This window comes from Gouania willdenowi, chromosome 12 (assembly GCF_900634775.1).
Source record: "Gouania willdenowi chromosome 12, fGouWil2.1, whole genome shotgun sequence".
Classification (NCBI taxonomy): domain Eukaryota; kingdom Metazoa; phylum Chordata; class Actinopteri; order Blenniiformes; family Gobiesocidae; genus Gouania; species Gouania willdenowi.
In genome coordinates this window covers 27,428,778-27,449,713 of record NC_041055.1, presented here as the reverse complement: position 1 = coordinate 27,449,713, position 20,936 = coordinate 27,428,778, and the positions used below count along the sequence as shown (strand labels likewise).

Below are 20,936 nucleotides of genomic sequence, written 5' to 3'. Positions count from 1 at the left end.
GGGTATTTAATGATGAGTTAATGGTTAATTATTGATTATTAAATGGTGTGTATCTACAGTATATATATATATATATATATATATAAATAGTCATATATATATACAGTATGTGTGTACATATATGTATATTTATTGGATATGTATGTATAAACTAAAGATAAAAATGATCACTTTTTTGACACACCGTTGTGTAGAATATAGTGTATATTGAATGTGTATTGTAAAAATTGTGATATTAGTTTCCTAACTGTGATATTATCTAGAGAGCCTTGTTTTGTTTTTTTTTTTGTGATGGGGTCAAATCATTCATATTCCTCTTGTACTGTATTTATGGTAAACTAAACTCTTCTTAAGCTACAAACACAACAGAATTCCTAAGAAGTCGGAGCACACAAAATGAAAAAGTTTCTATAAAAAGTCTTTTTATTTTTCTGCATAAGATTCAGTGATTTTTTTTTTGTGCTGATGAGGACACACACACACGCACACACACAGTCTGTCAAACCAGTGCATTACAAAGAAGACTTCACAGCAGTGTGTGGAAGGCTGGGCCACAGTACTACCTACTCTCACTTTGTGCCTCGCGTTGCCTTTGCCCTCGTGCTACAGCCCAAAGTGTCCATTACAGTCTTAGAATGTTCCTGTCTGTACGTACACACACACACACACACACCAAATATCACATGTGCTTCATGTCAGCGGTGAAGAGTGTGAGCAAAGGAGGTTTGTAAAAGAGCTGCATCCTATTGTTGTTCATCCTCAATGTTGGGGCGTAACACAATAGAAGAAATAAAAATGCAGAAACACATTCTTCTAACATTTGCATATTTACGTTTTTTGTTGTTTTTTTCTACATTGACCTACTGTGTAGCTGTTCAATGCCTATAAACCAACACAAGATAACTTGAATGAATGAGGTACTTTGTACCGCTTATGGACAGACATAGCGCATACTTAGCTATCACTAAGTCCTTCCTCCTTTTTGAATAATATGTTAAGGTTTCATTTATTAATTTTCAGGAAGTTTACTTTGATCTCCTGACATGTTTTGACTGTCAACTGCCAGTCTTCTTCAGAGGCATCTGACACCTGACCGAAAAAGTAAATCAAAGTAAATTTCCTGAAAAATTTACTTTGATCTTCAAAGTAGATTTCCTTCATAAAAATTGTCTGAATAAACAAAACCATAACACATTATTCAAAAAGAAGACAATATGAACTTGCTGGAAATATTACGCTGAAGTCATGGACAAAACTGTGGCCAAGCATTGGACACGTTAAAGCGTTTAGCAGACACCTCTGAAGAAGACAGTCGAAACATGTTGCGGACATCAGAGTAACCATGTCAGGAGATCAAAGTAAATTTCTTGAGATCAAAGTAAAATTCTTGAAAAAAGTTGTCTGAATAAATGAAACCTTAACATATTATTAGTAAATCCCTTTACACTGTTGAGAAACTGGCAAAAGAAAAAGCTAATGTTAATTTTTTAAGAGCATCATCAAAACACTACCATTCAACACTTTTTTTCTCCTTTACAAATAAAAACCAAAGTAGTGGACAGACCCTCCTCTTTTTTGTATATTTCAGTACACAACATTTCTATTTTAATTTATCATCTGAAAATAACACAATATGTACATATTTTGCATCAGCTGTGACTGTGTGACAAAAGCCCGATATAATTTCCGTGTCAATGTTGTTGTTCATGATACATGTTGTAGCACCTGAGTGAAACTCACTTCTCCGACAGTCGATCAACAAACTCAAACGTTAAATTAAAAAACACTTATGTACATGTTAAAGCTTTACATTTGTGAGCAAGTATATTTACAGTACAATCAATGTTTGGGGTTTTAATTAAAGGCTTGTGGCTTTGTGTGCCCTCTAGCAATACATGATATAAGAACAAAAACTGGAATTAGAAACAAATAAATGAATGTGCCTTTGGTAAAAGTTTAAAAACATGATCTAAAATGATGAAAAACAGTATTTTTTACAGAAATAAACAGAACATTGAAGAGACACAGTGACACGTGGTTTAAGGGTATGAGGTGAAGTAGGCAAGAGGTTCTCAACCTTTTCAGTCCGTAACCCCCAAAATAAAGGTGCCAGAGACCAGGGACCCCCACAAAGGGAAGAGCTTTTTGGGGCCCATCCATAAAGTCATCAAAATGAGGGTCCATTGTTCTATGAATCTGTGATAAGCACTTTTGTTTATTTATCTGAATAATATCCACTGTTATCCAGGAAGATTATTCTTAATTGAGCCATAGTATATACTCATCTTAAAGATGTAAATTCTTGTTTTAATCGGAAAATAAAATGGGTTAAAAGGTGGAAAAGGTGGTGAAATGGGATTTTAAAAACCACAGAAATAGGTTAAAAGTTGCAAAACAGAGAAAGTGGTAAAAAAAAAAAAAAAAAAAAAGGGGGTTCAAAGTGTCAATATTGGCTTAAAAAGGCCAAAAAGGTAAGAGTAATTAGTTTAAACTGGCAAATGATGGGCATGGCAAATCGTGAATGTGATTCATTTTGCAAAAATATGCATGAAACATGGAGAAAAAAGGCAAAATGTGACAATAATGAGTCAATAACATATGTAACTTTAGGTGGGAAAAGTGGTGGAAAGGGTTTATAAGTGCTGAAAATGTCTAAAAGTGGAAAAATTGTGCAGAAAAGGTATTGGAATTTGATGGAGAAGTGGCAGAGATGGGAGTACTGTAGCAAAAATGCATTAAAAAGAACAAAAATAAGGCAATAAAAAGTGATGAAAATAGGTTAAAATATGGCAAGTTTGGTGTAGTTGCAGAAAAAGGGTAAAAAAAAAAAAAAAAAAAGCAAAAATTGGCTGAAATTGTTCAAAAAACATTCTTAATTCCTCTAAGGCATCTGGTGGCCTCCTCCCAGTGTCTCGCGACCCCAAGGTTGAGAACCCCTGAAGTAGGCAACTTTGGATCTTCATTTGATAAAAACCTGAGAACATTTTCAAACTTCTAAAGCTGAAGTGTTGCTTCCTGCTCACCACTGGTTCCTTTTCTTGATGTTTTTCCACTGTGGTGTCTCTGTCTGTATTTGGAAAGACGGCGCTGATGCTGAACAAAGAGCGTTTAAAAAATACTTAAAAAAAGAAATAACAAGAAGAAGGTGAATGTGAACAGCAGGTGTCTTAGTCTGTGTGCACGAGAAGCTGTCAACAGCTCCAGTGGAAATAAAAGTTTTCAGGAAACATTGTGACACAAGAACCAGTGATGGGAGCCGTTTCTTCCACGTAGGCGTGTGAACGTGCACACTGAGGAGTTTGTGGGTCAGTTGTGACTTCCTGATGGTGGAGCTTCAGTTGGGCATTTCATCTTTGGAATAGTCCCTGGATTTTCTCTTGAAGAAGCCGAGCTGAAGAAGCAAAAACATGTTATTACACAGTAGGACAGTAAGATGATTTATTTATTATTTACATATTTTAAATTAAAAGATTAAATCGGGGCTTTCGCCTTTAATTGGCCATGTACTGTTAGTACATTAATGGAATTTGTCCTCTGCATTTAACCCATCCCTGAGGAGCAGTGGGACCATTGGGGTCAATCTGACACCAGGGATATTCGCCTCCAGAAAATGATTTTCAGAAAATTGTTGACCACGTTTTTGTGTCAGACACTTGAAAACCACTGAAACCATGAGCTGTTCTCTAGCGCCACCATCAGGCCAATCTTTTACATTACAATTAATTCATCTTGAATAGTTTTCATCCAAATCTTTTCAAATTTACTGACAACATAATGACCACTAGAGTATGAACCCTATTGGTTGTGGTGATGATATGACCTTTCCTGCAGTGCAACCATTAGGTCAAACTTTCAGTTTTTGAGTTAGTGTAGCTTGAAAAACCTTTCATCCAAATCTTTTCGAATTTGGGGTGCACATTCATGACTCGCACAGACAATTGATTTATGTTGGTGACACTCCACCCCCTTTCCTCTCATAAACATTTATTTTATCTCTTTTTTTGTAAAATATTTGGGGTTATTCATTATAAAGTCCTCTGTACTCATTCTCCTCTATGTCACTTTTACTGTGAAAGAGCTGTTCCAAAACTTCATTTACAGTAAACCATTTCCTAGAGGACATTTTCAAGAGAGAGAGAGAAAGCGAGAGAGAGAGCAGATTGTAATACAGTACACACAAAGCACAATAAGGAATGATTTGGACTGCGAACAGTCAGTCTTCCTCAGAGGCATCTACTGATCGCTTTCATGTGTCCTTAGACGCCTCTGCGGAAGTACATTTCAAAGTAAATTTCCAGAAAAAAGTTGCCTGAATAAATGAAACCTCATCATATTATTGCCACAGAGAAGCAGGATTTCTTAAAGTGGAAACTAATTCATTCAAACCTAATTTATTGGGCTGGTGGTGAGCTACAAGTGTAGCCATAGCTGTCCAAACTAATGGTACCAAATTGGATGCAACCTTTGTTCACATACAGAGATGTTGATCAGATCTAACAAAGTATAGGAAGATTTTAAACCATGAACTGTAACTTTATTGTCTACTCAACATCCAATGACGTAAACACCTTATTTTATGTCGTAAAAAAAAAGTTCATGACCAGACAGGAAACATTTAAAGAAAGTATTTGGAGATGAAATTGGAAATTTACCCTCCAGAGAATGAAGATGACGAGTGCTAAGATGAGCAGTCCAATCAGGATGCTGATGATGATGATCCAAATGGGAATTCCTCCCACTGTCTCTTTAGTAACCTGGATCTTTACCTAATGAACGAACACACACACACACACACACTGGACTTACAAACATTTAAAGTGTGAATTGCTCACATGATATCAGGAGGTTTTATTTGGACTTACGCTCCTGACTCGACTGTTGGTGCCCAGTTCGAACAGGTTGGTATTTTTAATCCCCAGAGTAGCGTTGACCATCATGTGCAGACTGGAAAATTCTCCCTGTAAGAAAAGCTTCCTTAGAAGTGTTGGTTCCCAGTTAAACGGCTCTTAGGAGACCCATGGATGTGCTCCCCTCACCTTAATGAACGTGGGCTTCCACAGTCTGAATGTGACATTGACCTGACTGCTTTTAGCTTCAGGGATGAAGCAGAGAAACGAAGCACAGTCTGTTTGCTCACAGCGCTGCAAATAAAACCCAAATCCAGAGAAAAAACTTTAGCAAGGACAGTTTATTTCTTTCAGTAAAAAAACCCACACATCCAATCACTCACCACCAAGAAGGAGCTCAGCGTCTCTTTCTTTGGGTCAGGCTTTATAACGGCAGGATTTATGTTGTCAGGGTTGATACGTGCATGACATCTAACCTGCAGACCAGGAAGAGACAAATACAAGGATGGATGGGTGTGTGTGCATAGGCGGAGTTTGAGATTCTTGCCACCACAATGTGTGTAACATATGCAATAATGTAAAAATGATGAGTAACATAATTAATAATGTTGACTACAAAAATTTGCGTCAACGTATCGTTTAATGTTGTAAATTCATGATAACATTAGGCCGGCGGCCACTTTCTGCTTCATTTTTGCCGCAGTACCATACATGAACTGCTGGGCGCAGTGTCGCTTCACCATTCACATCATATGTTTCAAACTCATGGCCCAGGGACCAAATCGGGCCTTCTGTAGCATTCAATTCGGCCCGCAGGAGAAAGTAAAAATGACAGAGAAAACATGAATCATCGTGTAAATGAAACTCAACACTCATGGTGCTTATATCGCATGATTACAGTCATTTTTAATGTTAAACTGTTGACAAAACTCAAAATTCTTACAAAATCCTTCAATTTTTCTCAAATTATTACATAATATTTCCCTTAATTTAATAGAAATTGGTCACAAAATCTAGGAACTTTAAAGTGAAGGTCCTGCTGGGACTGATGTCTGTCATTTATTGCTTGGATATTGTCGTTTCTTACATATGTTGTATTTTCTGTATATACATATAAGTGCAAACTAGAGCACAATAATGTCGAAATCACTCGTTTTCCTCCATAAAATCTGTGGCCCACTTGAGCTCAAACTGCTCTGTATTTGGCCTCTGAACTAAAATGAGTTTGACACCCCTGGTTTACATTGTGAAGAAGAATTGCACAACAAAAGAAGAACCAACCTAAAGTCTCAAAAGTCTGGGACCATTTCACTGAAAACTTATTCTACACACCTGAGGTAGAACTAACATCTGTGATATTAAACTAACAGTGATATGTTGGAATCAAAGCAGCAGAAAAATATTTTATATATTTTCCCGAATTAATTTGCTCCCCCAACCCCCACAAACTCCACGCAAATGTGTGTGTGTGTGTGTGTGTGTGTGTATTTACCTGGGGGCTGGTGCTGACACCAGTGAGATACAGTAACCTGTTCTTCAGAGGAGACACGTGAGGATATGATACTGTTAGGGTCAGAGGGGGGGTCAACATATCACCCGATTTCTCTACCTGTGGGCATGACAGAGGGGTGGGGGGGGTTGAGTAATAATAATGACGTGGAGATAAACTTCTGCGTGTGTGTAGGCTGGCAGATGTTACCGTGTAGCTGATGTTGACCTCTTCTCCAATCATCCCAGTGTCATTGAACACAGCAGCGTACTGCTCCCCCTCTTTAACAACTATGTGCTCATCAGCATGTGCACTACGGGACAGAGTACACAAAAATAAATAGATTCATTAATTAATTAAAAATGACTAAATAAATAAGAAAATATTGCCATAAATAACTAAACGTATGTATATCTTTATGAACAGTTAAATATGTGTACGTTTATTTAAAGAAATTCATGTAAACTCTTGCATTCATTTCACAGTATTAGCAGTTTCAGTTCATTCTTCTGTCATTATCCGATGCAGCACTTATTAATCTGTTCATGTTTGACAAACTTGTACTGATAGGATAACATTTGGTTCATAACTCGTAACAATAGGAACACTTTAAGTCAGTGGTTCTCAAATTTGTTTGGCTCGAGTACCGCCGTTCTCTTATTTCTGAATCCAAGTACCTCCTTTGTCTAACTACGTTTTGCTCAGATTAAATACTGAAAACAACAACTATAAAGCGTAATGACGGCGTGAATGAGTGATGACACACATTTTAAAGAATGTAACTCTGTAAATAAGTAGAATAAAACAATATTTAGTGCCTCCTGATAGATTCCTCCTGGTGTGGGACCAAGACTGACCTTTGCATTTTTAACCAAAAACACACATTTTAAAATCCTCACATTTTTAATCCTTTTATTTCTTAATTTTCCACTCACTCTCACTCTCTCTCTTTCACAAGTGCCCATGTAGTGCCATTGCGTACCCCCATTTGAGGAACCCTGCTTTAGATAATTACAACAGATAATTCCCATTTGAAAAGAAATATAAAAAAGACTAAATCCATGTTTTAAACTGCCTTTAACCTGTCTGTAAAGCAGTACTAGAGTACTTTTAACTACTCTACATTACCAGCATATATTGTAAGTGCGGGATCATCTTATATAAAACGATATTGTGTCAGATGTAATGTAATATTTTTTCATACATTTTTCTTTAATTTTAAGCCTTTGAAACAAAAAGGGAACAAATGAGTGTATTTTGAAAAAAAACTGGTCATTCAGATTGGATCTGGTCATCATCCACTTTTTACATCCTCAGTGAAAACCTCAACACCTGAGTTTTTAAAATAAACACACAGTAAGTGTTTAAAGACATTCTACTCACACTCTGAACGTGAGTCCAGCTTCATACTTCACAGGGATGGAGATCTGCACGTTGTTATCTCTCAGTGTGGACGTGAGCTCTTCACTGTCACTGTGAACGATGTCATCAAATAAAATGTTAAGGTTGCATTTATTTAGACGACTTTATTCAGGAAATTTGACAGTCAAAACCGTGTCAAGAGATCAAAGAGCTCAAAGCAAATTTCATTATTCAAAAAATAAAATAAAATGAACTCACTGGAATTAATGTCAACAAATGCATCAAAGAAAAAATAAGTAGAAAACACTTGGCCACAGACACTGACGTTATAATCAGACACAGGGTTGAATAATCTCACCTCGACACGTTTACGTTGATCTGAATTTTCTCCTGGATGTGTTTGGGATTCACCTCAAACTTCACGTTAAAGTTTTCCTGTGGAATCGACATGCTAACGTTAGCTTTCGGCAAACAGGACAGAGCACATGCACATTACATTAGATGTGACACCAACCTCTGCGTTGTTCCCTAGGAATGGATATCCAATGGCACACTCCACTTTGGTGTTGTTAAGAGTGCACGCCTTTTCTGGCTGTTAACAACACACACACACACACACACACACACACACACTTTTGTATAAAATCAACCAGAGTTGGGATCAATTACATTTTTAATAACATGTTTATTACAACTCAGTTATAATCATGGTGACCAACATTTTCTTATTATTTTACATTCTCAATTACTAAAGTTCAAATTCAATGAATCAGGATTATTGAGCCTTTAATAAATAACCATATAAAAGTTAACCTTTCTCTTGTGTTAGCTTTCTGTTAGCATCTCTTATGATAACGGGTCAGTTTTCACCCAAGTCTTAAATCAGCTGTAAAATACACAAAAAAATATTATATTCTATTCTCTTTATTTCCTTGTTAGGCTTCGTTATCCATGAAAATATTGGTATTAATATTTTTGGTGTGGGAGTCTGAGCCTTTTATCTGTCAGTATACCCCTCAATTTCATTTTTTTTAAATGGTAAAATGACCCTCAAAAGAACTGACAGGTAGTAGAAAAATATATTTTGATAATTGTTAACTACTGTAAGTATGTGTAAGCCATATAACTGTAACTTGAATCACCAGTTTTGCATTTAGTTTGATTGTAAATGACAGTTTTTATGGAATTTCCATGACAATCATAATTACAAAGTCAATTATCTGAACTCAATTACAATCCAATTACGATTACAACAGCAACAGATTTTTTTCAATTACAATTACAGTTATAATCAAGTCATAACTGCAATTATTTATCAATTATGTGATTGCAATTATAATTGTAATTGTGTAATTCAGAAAAATATGTTGCTGTTGTATTTGTATTTAAATTGTAATTGAGTTCAGAAAATTGACTATGTAATTGTAATTGCCATGAAAATTCTATAACGATTGTCAATAATAATTTAACGCAAAACTGGGGAACCACGCTAGAGTTCTATGTACAGTTCTACATGTACAGGTATGTAGTTAACAATTATTAAAATATGTTTCTTTTCAAATTTTTCCACATTTTCCCACTTAAAATAAATGGAAATCAAGTGGTACACTGACGCAAAAAAGGCTCAGACGCCCACACCAAAAATATTAAAACCTATATTTTCATTGATTAGGAAGCCTAACAATGTAACCAATAGATAGGAAAGAAATTAGATGATAGATAATACTTTTTAATGTATTTTACAGCTGATTTAAGACGGGTCAAAACTGACCAGTTATCATAAGAGATGCATAACAGAAAGCTATCACAAGAGGAAGGTTAACTTTTATTAAGTTATTTATTTCAATGCTGGTAACTGTAATTCTAATTGAACATGGGTAATTGAAAATGTAATTGTAACTGAAAAATGTAATTGACCCCAACCCTGAAATCCACACAGATCATTTACAACATGAAAGCTGGAGTCTCACCTCTACTTTGACGTAGTTGATGTTTGCAGTGAAGCTGACCGTGACTTTGGTGTTGTACGCGTTGTCTTTGATGTTTTTGACGCGGATGTTCACATCGATCTTGTCTTTTTCGTTGACTTTGATCAACATACTGGACAAGATCAAAAAGAAATGTGTCAGCACGTACACTTATTATGCACATTAAGTTACCACACGGGGGCAGTCACGCTCCTGTGAGCTTGTCCTTTGAAGTCAGTGCATCATCATCATCAGCATCAGCATCACAATACACAGGAGATATCAAACACAATTTGTATTGTTCTTTCAAAGCAAATGGACTGTGACATTGTTAGATGTGTGGGTATAGAACTGATCTCTGTGCCATTCCTTTACAGATGTTGAGTAGGAACTGAAATAAAGCATTTATGTCACCTTTAAAGTAAATATAGCATTACTCTACCTGTTCTTACTGGGCTCAGCTTTGACAGATAGATCTGCGATACATCTCTGATCACTGCCACAGTCCACCAATGGGATCTACAGGGCGCAACACGTTATAATGAGAAAACATTTAAGTTGGCCTATATTTTCATGTTCCAAGTGTGAAGAACACAGTGCAGCAAATCACAAGCCCTGTTAAACAAAAATGATTTATTGATCAAACCAGATGTTTACTAACTGCTATTAATGCTGAATGCTTTTTTTAATAGAATATTTTACTTGTTTATCTATTTGTTTATTTGATATTGTTGTATTTTAATACTTATTATAACAATTGTAGCAAAAATTCAAATTTGCGTCCCCATTCCCTAAGCAGGTAAAAACAACTATGCAGCAACAAGACAATGAAACAAATAAAATCATAAATAAATCACAAGAAAAACACATTACAGAACATGTGTGTCTTTGGTTGTTTGACATTAAGGGAGGTCTAAAATGAACAACGAACACACAAATCCAAGTAATTGTGGAATACAATGAATGATTTTTGAACTGTTTTGAGATAAATAAATAAAAAAAATGGTAAAAAAACAAAAATATAATTGTATTTCCATTTTTAAGTGAATTCCCTGAGGCCTCTGACTGGACTGTGTTAATATTTCAAGATATAATGTTAACTGTTATCCTATGTTCCATGAAGAACTGCAGCATCCGCTCGACGACTTCCTATTTCTGTGAGTGTGTCATTGGGCTTCCTTTTAATAACAATAACAGGAGAGTTTCATTGTCTATAATTGAAGTAGCGTGCATCACAGAGACCTGAACACAACAGCTGTCCTCCTCTTTTAACCGAGCAAAGGTGGTCTAGGAAACATGACCTGGAGTGTGTGTGTGTAGCTCACACACACACACACACACACACACACACACACACACACACACACACACACACACACACACACACACACACACACACACACACACACACGCTAGGACCTGAAACTAACAATGTTTGCAGCAGTGTCAAAGTGAAGGGCACAAAGGGGGTTTTAATTATCAAACGTGTTGCCAGATTCAGCCTTATTTATTTAACAGGTGAAGTTTGTGTTTTTCACAAACTATGCAATGCTTGTTTGTTTGTTTTTTGCACAGCCCGATCCCGTCCCTATAAAGCCGGTGTGTCAAATTGATTTTAGTTCCAGGGCCCAATAAGGCTCAGTCTCACATGGGTCGAAGCAGTAAAACACTAAATTATTGTGTCCTATTTTTAACACTTTTAACACTTCCACTGTATAAACTACATCAAGGTAAAATGCATGCAGTTATAGATATTTGGAAGTGAACTGTTAATCTGTTAATGCAACCAAATGATTAATGCACGTGTCAAAATTAAGGCCTGCGGTAGGATGGTTCACAAATGTGGTTTCAGCAGATCGCTTTTTGCCTTGTTCCTATTGACATTGTAAGCATCAGAACCAAAATGGAGTCAATTGCGGCACATTTAGGGGTGGCACACTTCTTCACTATAATGAAGTTTTTTTCTATTTAGTATAAATACAGGGAGAGACCATTAATGACCTACGGTCAAGTTTTTGATACCTGTGAAAGTCTTCGGTTGAGCAAATAACAATTGTGAAAAAGTGTGCCACCCTTTACTGATGTTATATTAGCTACATTTTTGGTACAGATGTTCAAAATGTTAATTTGGACAAGACAAAACACAATGTGTCAAAATCTGGAAAACTTTTGCTTTCACACCCTTGCCTGTGGTCCATTTTATGACCCTTCATAGCATCTAAGTTTGATAATTTAAATTGAGTAATGAAGTAAAACCTTAAATAGTAATGTTTCAGATGTTTGTGCATCACTGTTTTGCTTGGAAGCAGATTCATTTTGATTGTAAGTCATCATTTACATCAAATATTGTCAATGTGAGAACATTGTGGAGCAATTCTCATCATTTTATTTAAAAACACTTGGATTCATCTGCTTTGGTCTGTTTGATATCAAACTGGGTTGAATGTTGCTCCTGAGATAAAATGAGTTAGTTATTTATTTAAATGATTTTCACTTAGAGCAAACTCATTTTTAATAGGATGCTCAGGCGGGCCGGATTTGGCCCACAGGCCTTGAGTTGACACCCGTGCTGTAAAGTAACAAAATTATTCCTTTTCTGATATTTGGTAACAAAACTGCTTGCTGTCGCCTTGTTAGGCCACATTTCACACCTGCTTTAATATTTCAATATGTTGGAAACTAGTAGCACTAACAAGCAAATGATGGCCAATCAATCTCACTTGTTGCTCTTTGATCTGTTTTGTACAGTTTTAAAAGGAGTTCTGTGTAGTATTTTGTAGCTGTAAGAACTCAGTTTATTTGGAATCGTCACTCAATGCAATAATTACGCGCGTAGCCTCCTGTTGGAGCAAATATGCATGTGGGAGTGTGGGAAGATTGTCCTGGCTGATGGTGCTGCAGAAACACTGAAGGATGGCAGTCAGCTGTTGCACAAGTTAATGTAGTGGAACTGCAGCTCGCCAGAAAACACACAGTAGTTCTCAACCTTTTCAGCCCACAACCCCCAAAGTAAAAGTGCCAGAGACCGGGGACCCCCACTGTACCTAAAGGTGTCATGTGGAGACAGGGCCATCTACTGTATAAGGGGGAATAAAAGGGAGAGCTTTTTGGGACCCATCCATAAAGTGAGCAAAATGATGGTCCATTGTTCTATAAATCATTCATTTATTTATCTGAATAATATCCACTGTTATCCAGGAAGTTTATTATTATTAGGGCCATAGTGCATAGTCATCTTAAAGATATACAGATGGGTTAAAAGTGACCAAAAGTGGTTGAAAAAGTGATGAAATAGGATTCTAAAAACCACAGAAATTGGATAAAAGTTGCAAATTAGAGTGGCCAAAAATGGATGAAAAAAGTGGTAAAAAAGGATTCAAAATGCCAATATTGGCTTAAAAGTGGCAGAAATGGGGAGAGTCGAGGTTGAGGTAATGTAATCTAAAAAGTGGAAACAATTAGTTTAAACTGGTAAATAATGGGCATGACAAATTGTGAATGTGGTTAAATTGGCAAAAATAGGCATAAAATATGGTGGAAAGAGGTTCAAAGTGACAATAATGGGTCAACATGTGTGACATTAGGTTTGAATAGTGGTGGAAAGGGTTTATAAGTGGAAAATGTCTTGAAAGTGGAAAAAATGTGCAGGGCATTGAAATGTGATAGAGAAGTGGCAGAAAATTGAGTAATGTAGCAAAAATGCATTAAAAGGACTAAAATTATGGCAAGAAAAAGTGATGAAAATAGGTCAAAACATGGCAGGTTTGGTGTAGTTGCAGAAAAAGGGTAAAAATAAGCAAAAGTAAAATGATGTTAATGAGTCAGAAGGAGATCTTACGGTCTTATTGATGGCTTTGGGAAGGTTTTCATCCAGGACGGGGCCTTGGCCTTCATCTGCTTTCTCAAACACCAGAGATACGAGGAGAGGGTCTCTGAAATCCGGCTGCGCCTGTGACGTTACGTTAGAGGATAAAGAGAATACATGAGAAAACATGGCATGAGGTTATTCTGCTGCTAATCAAACTTCTACAGATAAAGTCTGTATCTTTCTGTGAAAGTTTGTCAAAGCTATCATAATTTTTCTTACCAAGAACATGAGAAAGATCCCAAAGGCTTAAAAAATAGAAAATAGAGATGTGTAATGTGTCGAGATTATCATTCACACTTTAAAGGGTTGTAAGACATTTCTATCCCCGTCAATAACCATACAGTATAGTGCAAATCTATGAGTACCCCCATTTTTTTAGTACTGGAGTGAAATACAATCTGGATCCATAACTAAGTCAAATTGAATAAATATCGATCATTTACAAACCGAGATATGAATTTTAGAAATTTCGCCAAATTTCTTGTTGTGATTGATCCCAATCCATCAGTGAGATGTTAGTCAGGTACTGTATGAACTTAGCAGGTATCTCAGATCTATGGACACAGGTCAGATAGTCGAGCCCAGAGTTCACAATAAACAAGCTGTTTAATGTTTTCTGTTGCACTTTTAAATCATGTAAAGCACATTGAATTGCCTTGTCTATGAAATGCACTATACACATTTGCCTTGACTTCTATCTTACATGTTCTGCCCCTATTCCGAATGAAGAAAACTTGACCATGATACACTGGTGACGTGACAGCCGAAAGTAACGAGAGATAAAACCCAATGGCCTTATTTTCACACAAATTATGACTCTTTGTATCTGAATCGTCTGAGCTGTTTTGGAGCACCGTGTTGGATTTTTAAGCCGTTTCTGACAAACTGTCCCACCAGAACAGAGCAGGTATTCACACTCAGCACGGACAACAATAACAGCTGTTTTTTCTCTGATTGGTTCCTCTTTACTGGGACTCGGGGGCAGCTAATCATAGCCATGCAAGCAGTGGGAAGAATCAGGGTTTATGATGGGGGCTACTTTGACTTGTGATGAAGCCTGGGTGATGTGTTTATTGAAAAATACCACACCAATGATTTGTTTTCCTACAGTTGTTCTTCGTTCTTTTTTTTCTCATGAAGTCTGCAGATAGTTTATCACAAAGGGCTGAGTGCCACTGACCGGCCGTGCTTTGATCTGGAAGGGTCTGCTTCATGTTAAAACCAAGGTCTGTGTGCAGTGCATATGCCTCTGCACAGTCTGAACAGCTCGCAAACAACCTCTAACTCCAACAAGCCCCAGATTATAAATTTCCTGGTTGAATAGCATTAAAAAAAAAAAGAAAAAAGAAAGGCATCCATTTGATCTGAATTCTGTGTTTAGAAGTGACTTATAATAAAGATCAGAGTACTTGCCGACATCATGAAGGTTTCCTTCACACATTTTTTCTGTCTGTCTTTGATGTGGAAGGTTTTGGTCATCCTCCGATCACTTTTATCATCCGTGCCAATAAATGAAGCCCGGGCTTTTGCACGGAGAGCATCCAGCGTCAGTGTGTATCTCATTTCTGCAACATTAAGAGGTAAATAAAAAAGTGAAGTTCAACAGAACAAAGGCTGCGTCCGAATATTCCCTCCAATCTCCTTTCCTATCCACTTTTCCTTAACATGGTCACAAGGTTTAGGAAAGGAGACTTCACGTTGCATCACGTTGTTTTGACAATCAGACGTACTTCCACTCGCTGACGTAATAGTGACGTCTGCCGAGGTGAAAAAACTACAAATTTCCGAAAATGAACTACAAAAAGCGCATTTATCACACTTTCCCCTGTGCCTCTAACTGCTGAGCTATATCACAAAGTTTGAATGTAAATCAAAGGAAAAGAGGCTACCAGGCTACAAGAAACAAAATTGAAACTAAAAGAACAATAAAAGAATGGTTGCTCACACTCAACTTACACTCAGAAATCAAAATAAGTATGTTTTATGAAAATGTTACATTTATGCAAGATTTAGGCCTACATAACATTGTAGGCATACAAATGTACAACCGTACAAAGCATTCCTAGATGAATGAAATATGTTCAATAAAACATAATGCGGCTAAAAATGTCTCTGATCCCTTTTTCGGGAGTTTCCATGAACGCTCAGATGAATGAATCAGAATTCCTTTATTGATCCCAGGGGGAAATTGCTTTTGTTACAGCCACAGAAAAAAATCACTAAAGAATAAAAGAATAAAACATTTAACAAAGACAAAAAAAAAAAAAAATGTTAAATAAGTAAGTAATAAGTAAAACACTGTTGAAAATAAGGATCAGATACACACATATAATAAATAAAGTAGGATTTATAATAATAATACAAATATGATACAGATAGATACAGATTGTCCCTTTAAATGTTTAAATGTTTCTGCCGCAAGGAATTGTGGGGCAGCATTATCTGGTCTCCTTTGGTAAAGAATGCATCAGTGTTTCCTAGGCTAAAGCATTGAGCCTCCTTTCCTTAGCTTTTAGAGAATTGGAATGCTCCTTATCATGGCAGCCACTTAAATACTTCCGGGGGTTAAGGAAAAGAGGATAGGAAAGGAGATAGGGGGGACTATTCGGACACACCTGTAATGTTGAGGCACTTCTGTAGGTATCATGACAGTGTCAGGTCGTTTGCTCACCTGCTTCAGAGTCTACATCCTGGTTGTCAGATTTGACGCTGTATGCAAAACACACCTCAGTCATTACACACACAGATTTACGCCCTCCGTGGTCACACTGGTGCTGAGTCTGCTGCAGGTTGATTTTGGATGGGTTGAAAGTCATGTTAGCGTGCAGCTCTGCGACGTCTCTGGACCTGATAAAAAAAACAAAAATAAATATCAGACCTTTGGTCTGTCTTTAAAGTACTTCCTTAGTTTGGATTCAATCTCCAAACCTCTGGATGAAAAGAAGCCTTAAATGTAACAAGCAAAATACTGGAATGTGCTTAACCATCCTATTGTCCTCAAATATTAATGACGCATTTTACCCTTGGGGTCACTCTGACCCCAGGGATATTTGCCTCCAGAAAATGATTTTCAGAAAATTATTGACCAAATTTTTGTGTCAAGGACTTTGTATATTTGTTGAATACAAAAATAATCACTTGATAATGAAACATTGACCTGTTCTCTAGTGCCACCATCAGGCCAAAACTTTAAATTACTATTAATTTATCTTGAATAATTTTTATCCAGATCTTCTTAAATTTACTGATAACATTAATGACCACGAGTATGAACCCTATTGGTTGTGGCGACTATATGACCTTTCAAGATCGTTTGTGTATCTTGAAAATACTTCATCCAAATCTTTTCTAATTTGGGGCGCACATTCATGACTCTCACAGAATGAACCATATTTATTGATGTTGGGAACCCCCCTTTCCTCTCAGAAAAACATCAATTTACTTATGTTTACATAACATAAGAGTCACACCTTCCTCTATGTCACTTTTACTGTGAAAGAGCTGTTCCATCAACTCTGCACCTGCAGGTGTGTGGATGTAAGGTTACACATGGGCCACACACAGACAGACAAGTTTAACACAGCTGAAACAGAGGAACACCAGTGCGTGTAATATGTGTTTAGCACATAGAAAAAATATCATCATGGTGATTTTATGCCTAATCAATTGTACCCCTCAAATTAGGAAAAGTCATGAAATATTTCGCAAAAGAAAAAAAATCAACTATTATTTTTTGAATGGGGTCAAATTGACCCCAAGAATAGCAATTTTGACACATAAATCTAAATGGTATAAGCTTCTACTTTGAAAGTAGAAGAATTTCTGCTCCAACGTCCTGTTGCATCAAACAACAGCAAATCTGAATTATAAACACTCAGCTTCGTCCACCGCTGGATTTTATTTAGCTAAAAAAAATAAAAAGGCTTTCTCCCATGACTTTTGTTATTAGGATAGGTAGACATGTACAAACAGATGCCGTTTTTTTTCTTCAACCTTCAGCTTTTTAACCACATCCAGTTCTGGAAGAAAACAGGCCTGCTGCCAAATCCTATTTAAACTGTAAGCCCCCTGGGAGTTGGAGTTTTCACACAGCTTTCTTTAGCTGAGCCTCTGCCAGACGGAGCTGTGGGAGCAGCTTTTCCTGAGAAGCTCAACTGTTACGTGGGCTGATGTTTCAGAGATGTGTGAGTTTCACTCACTGAAAGTCAAGTGAAATAAGTTCGCCGAGGGTTTTAACAGAGAGATCATTAGGAAATTGTCGGCCTCCAGCCTACAAACCCGGTGGGACGCGCACAGCTGTCCAAACCAGACCAAGAAAATGTAAAACAAACATGTCTGTTGATGACTACAAATGATGTGCAGAACTCACCAGAACAAAGAGGCCCCACCCAGACCTCCTATGGTAACATCAGTGATCCCGTCTCCATTCAGATCCATGACTCCATGAATAGACTGACCAAAGAATTTCACTTTTTCACCATCGCCTCCAGCAGGGATACGCTGGAGCGAAACAACAGAGAAGAGAAAACGATGCAAAACATGTTCTTTCTTTGGATTACGACAAAATACATTTTCAAATTTATTAAACTAACAGGGAACAAGTATCATGTTTCATAATAAATCAAATATCAAAAACTAAATGAAACTATTCACCTGCATCCAAAAAACAAATTTAAAATGTAGGTAATAACGAAACATTGTTTGCAATCTGTGCAAAAAAGCGATAGAAAAAAATGGAAATTCAGTGCACGTATGAAATGAACAAACAGGGGAAAAAGTAACATCATATTCATAATGAAAGTAACATATTTCATAAATAAAACAAAACTCAAAAACTAAATTAAACTAACTGGATTGCTGGAATAGTTTAAAAAGTCCATCTAGGAAACAGCATTTTTACTGAGATCAAAAAAATAAATCCTCAACTTTATCACAGACTTAAATCAACCTGTTTTGAAGCCAAATGAAGCTGCTTGATTCCTCATTTAGAAAAGCTATTGAAGCTCTCACCTGCACAAATTTCTCTTTCAATAACGTCTTGTCGCCGTGGTAAATATAAACAGCCCCTCGGTGGTCATTCTCAAAGGGGGCGCCAATCGCCACATCATTGAAGCCATCGAGGTTCAGATCCGACACGGCGGCGATGGCCGTTCCAAAACGAGCGCCGCACGGCTCGTTTTTATTAGAGCAGCTTTCTGAGTTTACACTGCAGCACGACTGATTGACTGGATTTAAAGTGAACTCGTGGTCGAAGCGGCCGACCTGGAGAAAAAAAACAACAATGAACATCGGTTCTCTGCTCACAACTTTTTAAGGAAATCTGAAAAAGAGGAGGCTGTACCTGATTGAGCTTATAGACGTAGACCTTTCCCTGCTCGTCTTTGTCTCCACCCATAAACATTGGAGCTCCGACCAGGAGGAGATCTGTGTTCGAGTCTCCATCCACATCAAGGGTCTGCAGAACACTGCCAAAGTAGGAGCCGATCTATACAAAAGGAGAGAGAAGAATACAATATTTGTATTAATCTGAAAATGTGATAAATAAGCTGTGAGACCAAACTGATAATCTTTTGCTCTCATTGCTCAGATCTGAGAGAATGACAAGCGTTTGACCAAATTCAAGCAAGCTTTGGTACGCTACGATCAGATCTCACGTCAGGTCTGACCTCGCGGACGCAAATCTGAGTGTGTGGATCAAAACACATTATTAAAACACGTTATTACAAATACCACGTTTTTGGTTTTTCTTTTCTCGGAATATCGTATAACCCCGCTGGTAAACTCTGCTACTGGAGCGCATAGGTTCACCCAGTGTACACGCACACGCGCACACACACACACACACACACCCACACACACACACACACACACACACACACACACAGGAAGCAGCGTCTTGGAGAATGAGGTCCTATTTCCTCCATACAGCATCTCACTGGGGGCTATATGGAGGAAATAGGACCTATTCATGTTTTTAAATGTAAGGCATATGTTAAAGTTTTACAAATGCGCTGCAGTATTTAATCAGTAATCTGATGAATTATATGCGAAATTGGCTGAAGGGATAATAAACACAAAAGGAACAACATTTAGTAATTTTTTGTTTCATAAAATCACGTTGGTCCAGTCGTACGAACAAATGTGAACTCAGAATTGCACCCATTTTAATGCAAGGTTGATAAATGAGGACTACTTACACAATAGAGATCCAAAGTTCTTTGTTCGACAATATAAAGAGAAAAATGTAAAAATATGTGAGCGGAGACATCCCAAAGATGACCAAAAACAGACTGACCTGTTCTCCTTTGAGTATCTGCGTAATAACAATGCTGTTGTTTTCATCCAGCCGGTAAATGACCACGCGCCCTGTGTGGTTGTAGCGAGGCGCACCGGTGATGTACAGCACTCCATCAGGGGTGGACGCCGACTGAACGTCATAACCTGAAGAGAGGAAACAACATACAGTGTAAACAGCTTCCATCAGGAATGTTTAGAATTGCTTATGCCACCTGGAAAAGACACACTCACTCCGGCTTTCGTTGAAAGATATTTTTACAGCCTTTATCAGGGAAGTGTTTATGTTTCTCAGTGTAAAGGAAACCATAAAAGAGCACTGGACACTGGCAGGAACACACACACCCTCTCAGACAAACACACAGCCGCTCTGTGTGCAGCAGGCATCAGGATGTGCCAATGTTCACAGTACTCAACCTACATCCAACGTTCTCCATCCAACAACATGGTCATTAAACACATGAAGATATCATGATGCTGTTGGCTCTACATAATCCATATATAATATGTTAAGGTTTCATTTATTCAGAAAACTTTATTTCAGGAAATTTACTTTGATCTCCTGAGGTCAACTGCTAGTCTTCTTCAGTAGCGTCTGCTGATCGCTTTGATGTTTTAGTGACTTCTGCATAATAATTTCATCAAGTTCATTTTGTCTTCTTTTTTAAAAATATGTTATGGTTTTATTTATTCAGACAACTTTTTTCAGGAAAGTTACTTTGAAGATCAAAGTACATTTGATCAATTTACTTTGATCTTCAAAGTAAATTAAACCTTAACATATTATTTAAAAAGAAGACAAAATAAAATTGCTTAAATTATCTACATCATAATGTTTACTCCTGCAGTCCATGTGTGGACAGTTTTATTGAGTGAAGTCATTTGAAGTTGTGAGCACAAGGACGGACGACGGATGTAGCAATTTTTCAAAATAAAACTACTGGCACACACATGACAGTAAAATATATTTCTTATTCTTTCTTTTCGTTGTTGAAAACCACTGTGCTAGGTTAACCAGCGAGGATCCTATCATATGTCATCAGTTACCTAATTTAAAAAAAATAAGTTTAACACGTAATTTATTTATTCCCGGACAGTACAGTCACTGT

At 37.1% G+C, this 20,936-nt stretch overlaps 1 protein-coding gene across 2 annotated transcripts in view; it reads right to left on the bottom strand.

Annotated features, from left to right (window-relative positions):
* Window positions 1–2,826: 2,826 nt before the first annotated feature.
* Window positions 2,827–20,936, bottom strand: part of itga1 (integrin, alpha 1) — a 100,971-nt gene continuing 82,861 nt past the window's right edge. For both annotated transcript variants that reach the window (XM_028462551.1, XM_028462550.1), the window contains exons 12-30: window positions 19,829–19,974; window positions 18,875–19,018; window positions 18,544–18,795; window positions 17,903–18,033; window positions 16,205–16,380; window positions 14,947–15,098; window positions 13,504–13,614; window positions 10,108–10,184; window positions 9,669–9,798; window positions 8,213–8,290; window positions 8,057–8,133; window positions 7,720–7,809; window positions 6,547–6,649; window positions 6,340–6,456; window positions 5,231–5,323; window positions 5,037–5,141; window positions 4,863–4,958; window positions 4,653–4,766; window positions 2,827–3,391 (exon numbers count right to left, since the gene is read on the bottom strand). In XM_028462551.1, the coding sequence (XP_028318352.1) occupies window positions 3,335–3,391; window positions 4,653–4,766; window positions 4,863–4,958; window positions 5,037–5,141; window positions 5,231–5,323; window positions 6,340–6,456; window positions 6,547–6,649; window positions 7,720–7,809; window positions 8,057–8,133; window positions 8,213–8,290; window positions 9,669–9,798; window positions 10,108–10,184; window positions 13,504–13,614; window positions 14,947–15,098; window positions 16,205–16,380; window positions 17,903–18,033; window positions 18,544–18,795; window positions 18,875–19,018; window positions 19,829–19,974 (2,249 nt within the window). In that variant the 3' untranslated portion in view covers window positions 2,827–3,334. The remainder of the gene's footprint in view (window positions 3,392–4,652; window positions 4,767–4,862; window positions 4,959–5,036; window positions 5,142–5,230; window positions 5,324–6,339; window positions 6,457–6,546; window positions 6,650–7,719; window positions 7,810–8,056; window positions 8,134–8,212; window positions 8,291–9,668; window positions 9,799–10,107; window positions 10,185–13,503; window positions 13,615–14,946; window positions 15,099–16,204; window positions 16,381–17,902; window positions 18,034–18,543; window positions 18,796–18,874; window positions 19,019–19,828; window positions 19,975–20,936) is intronic.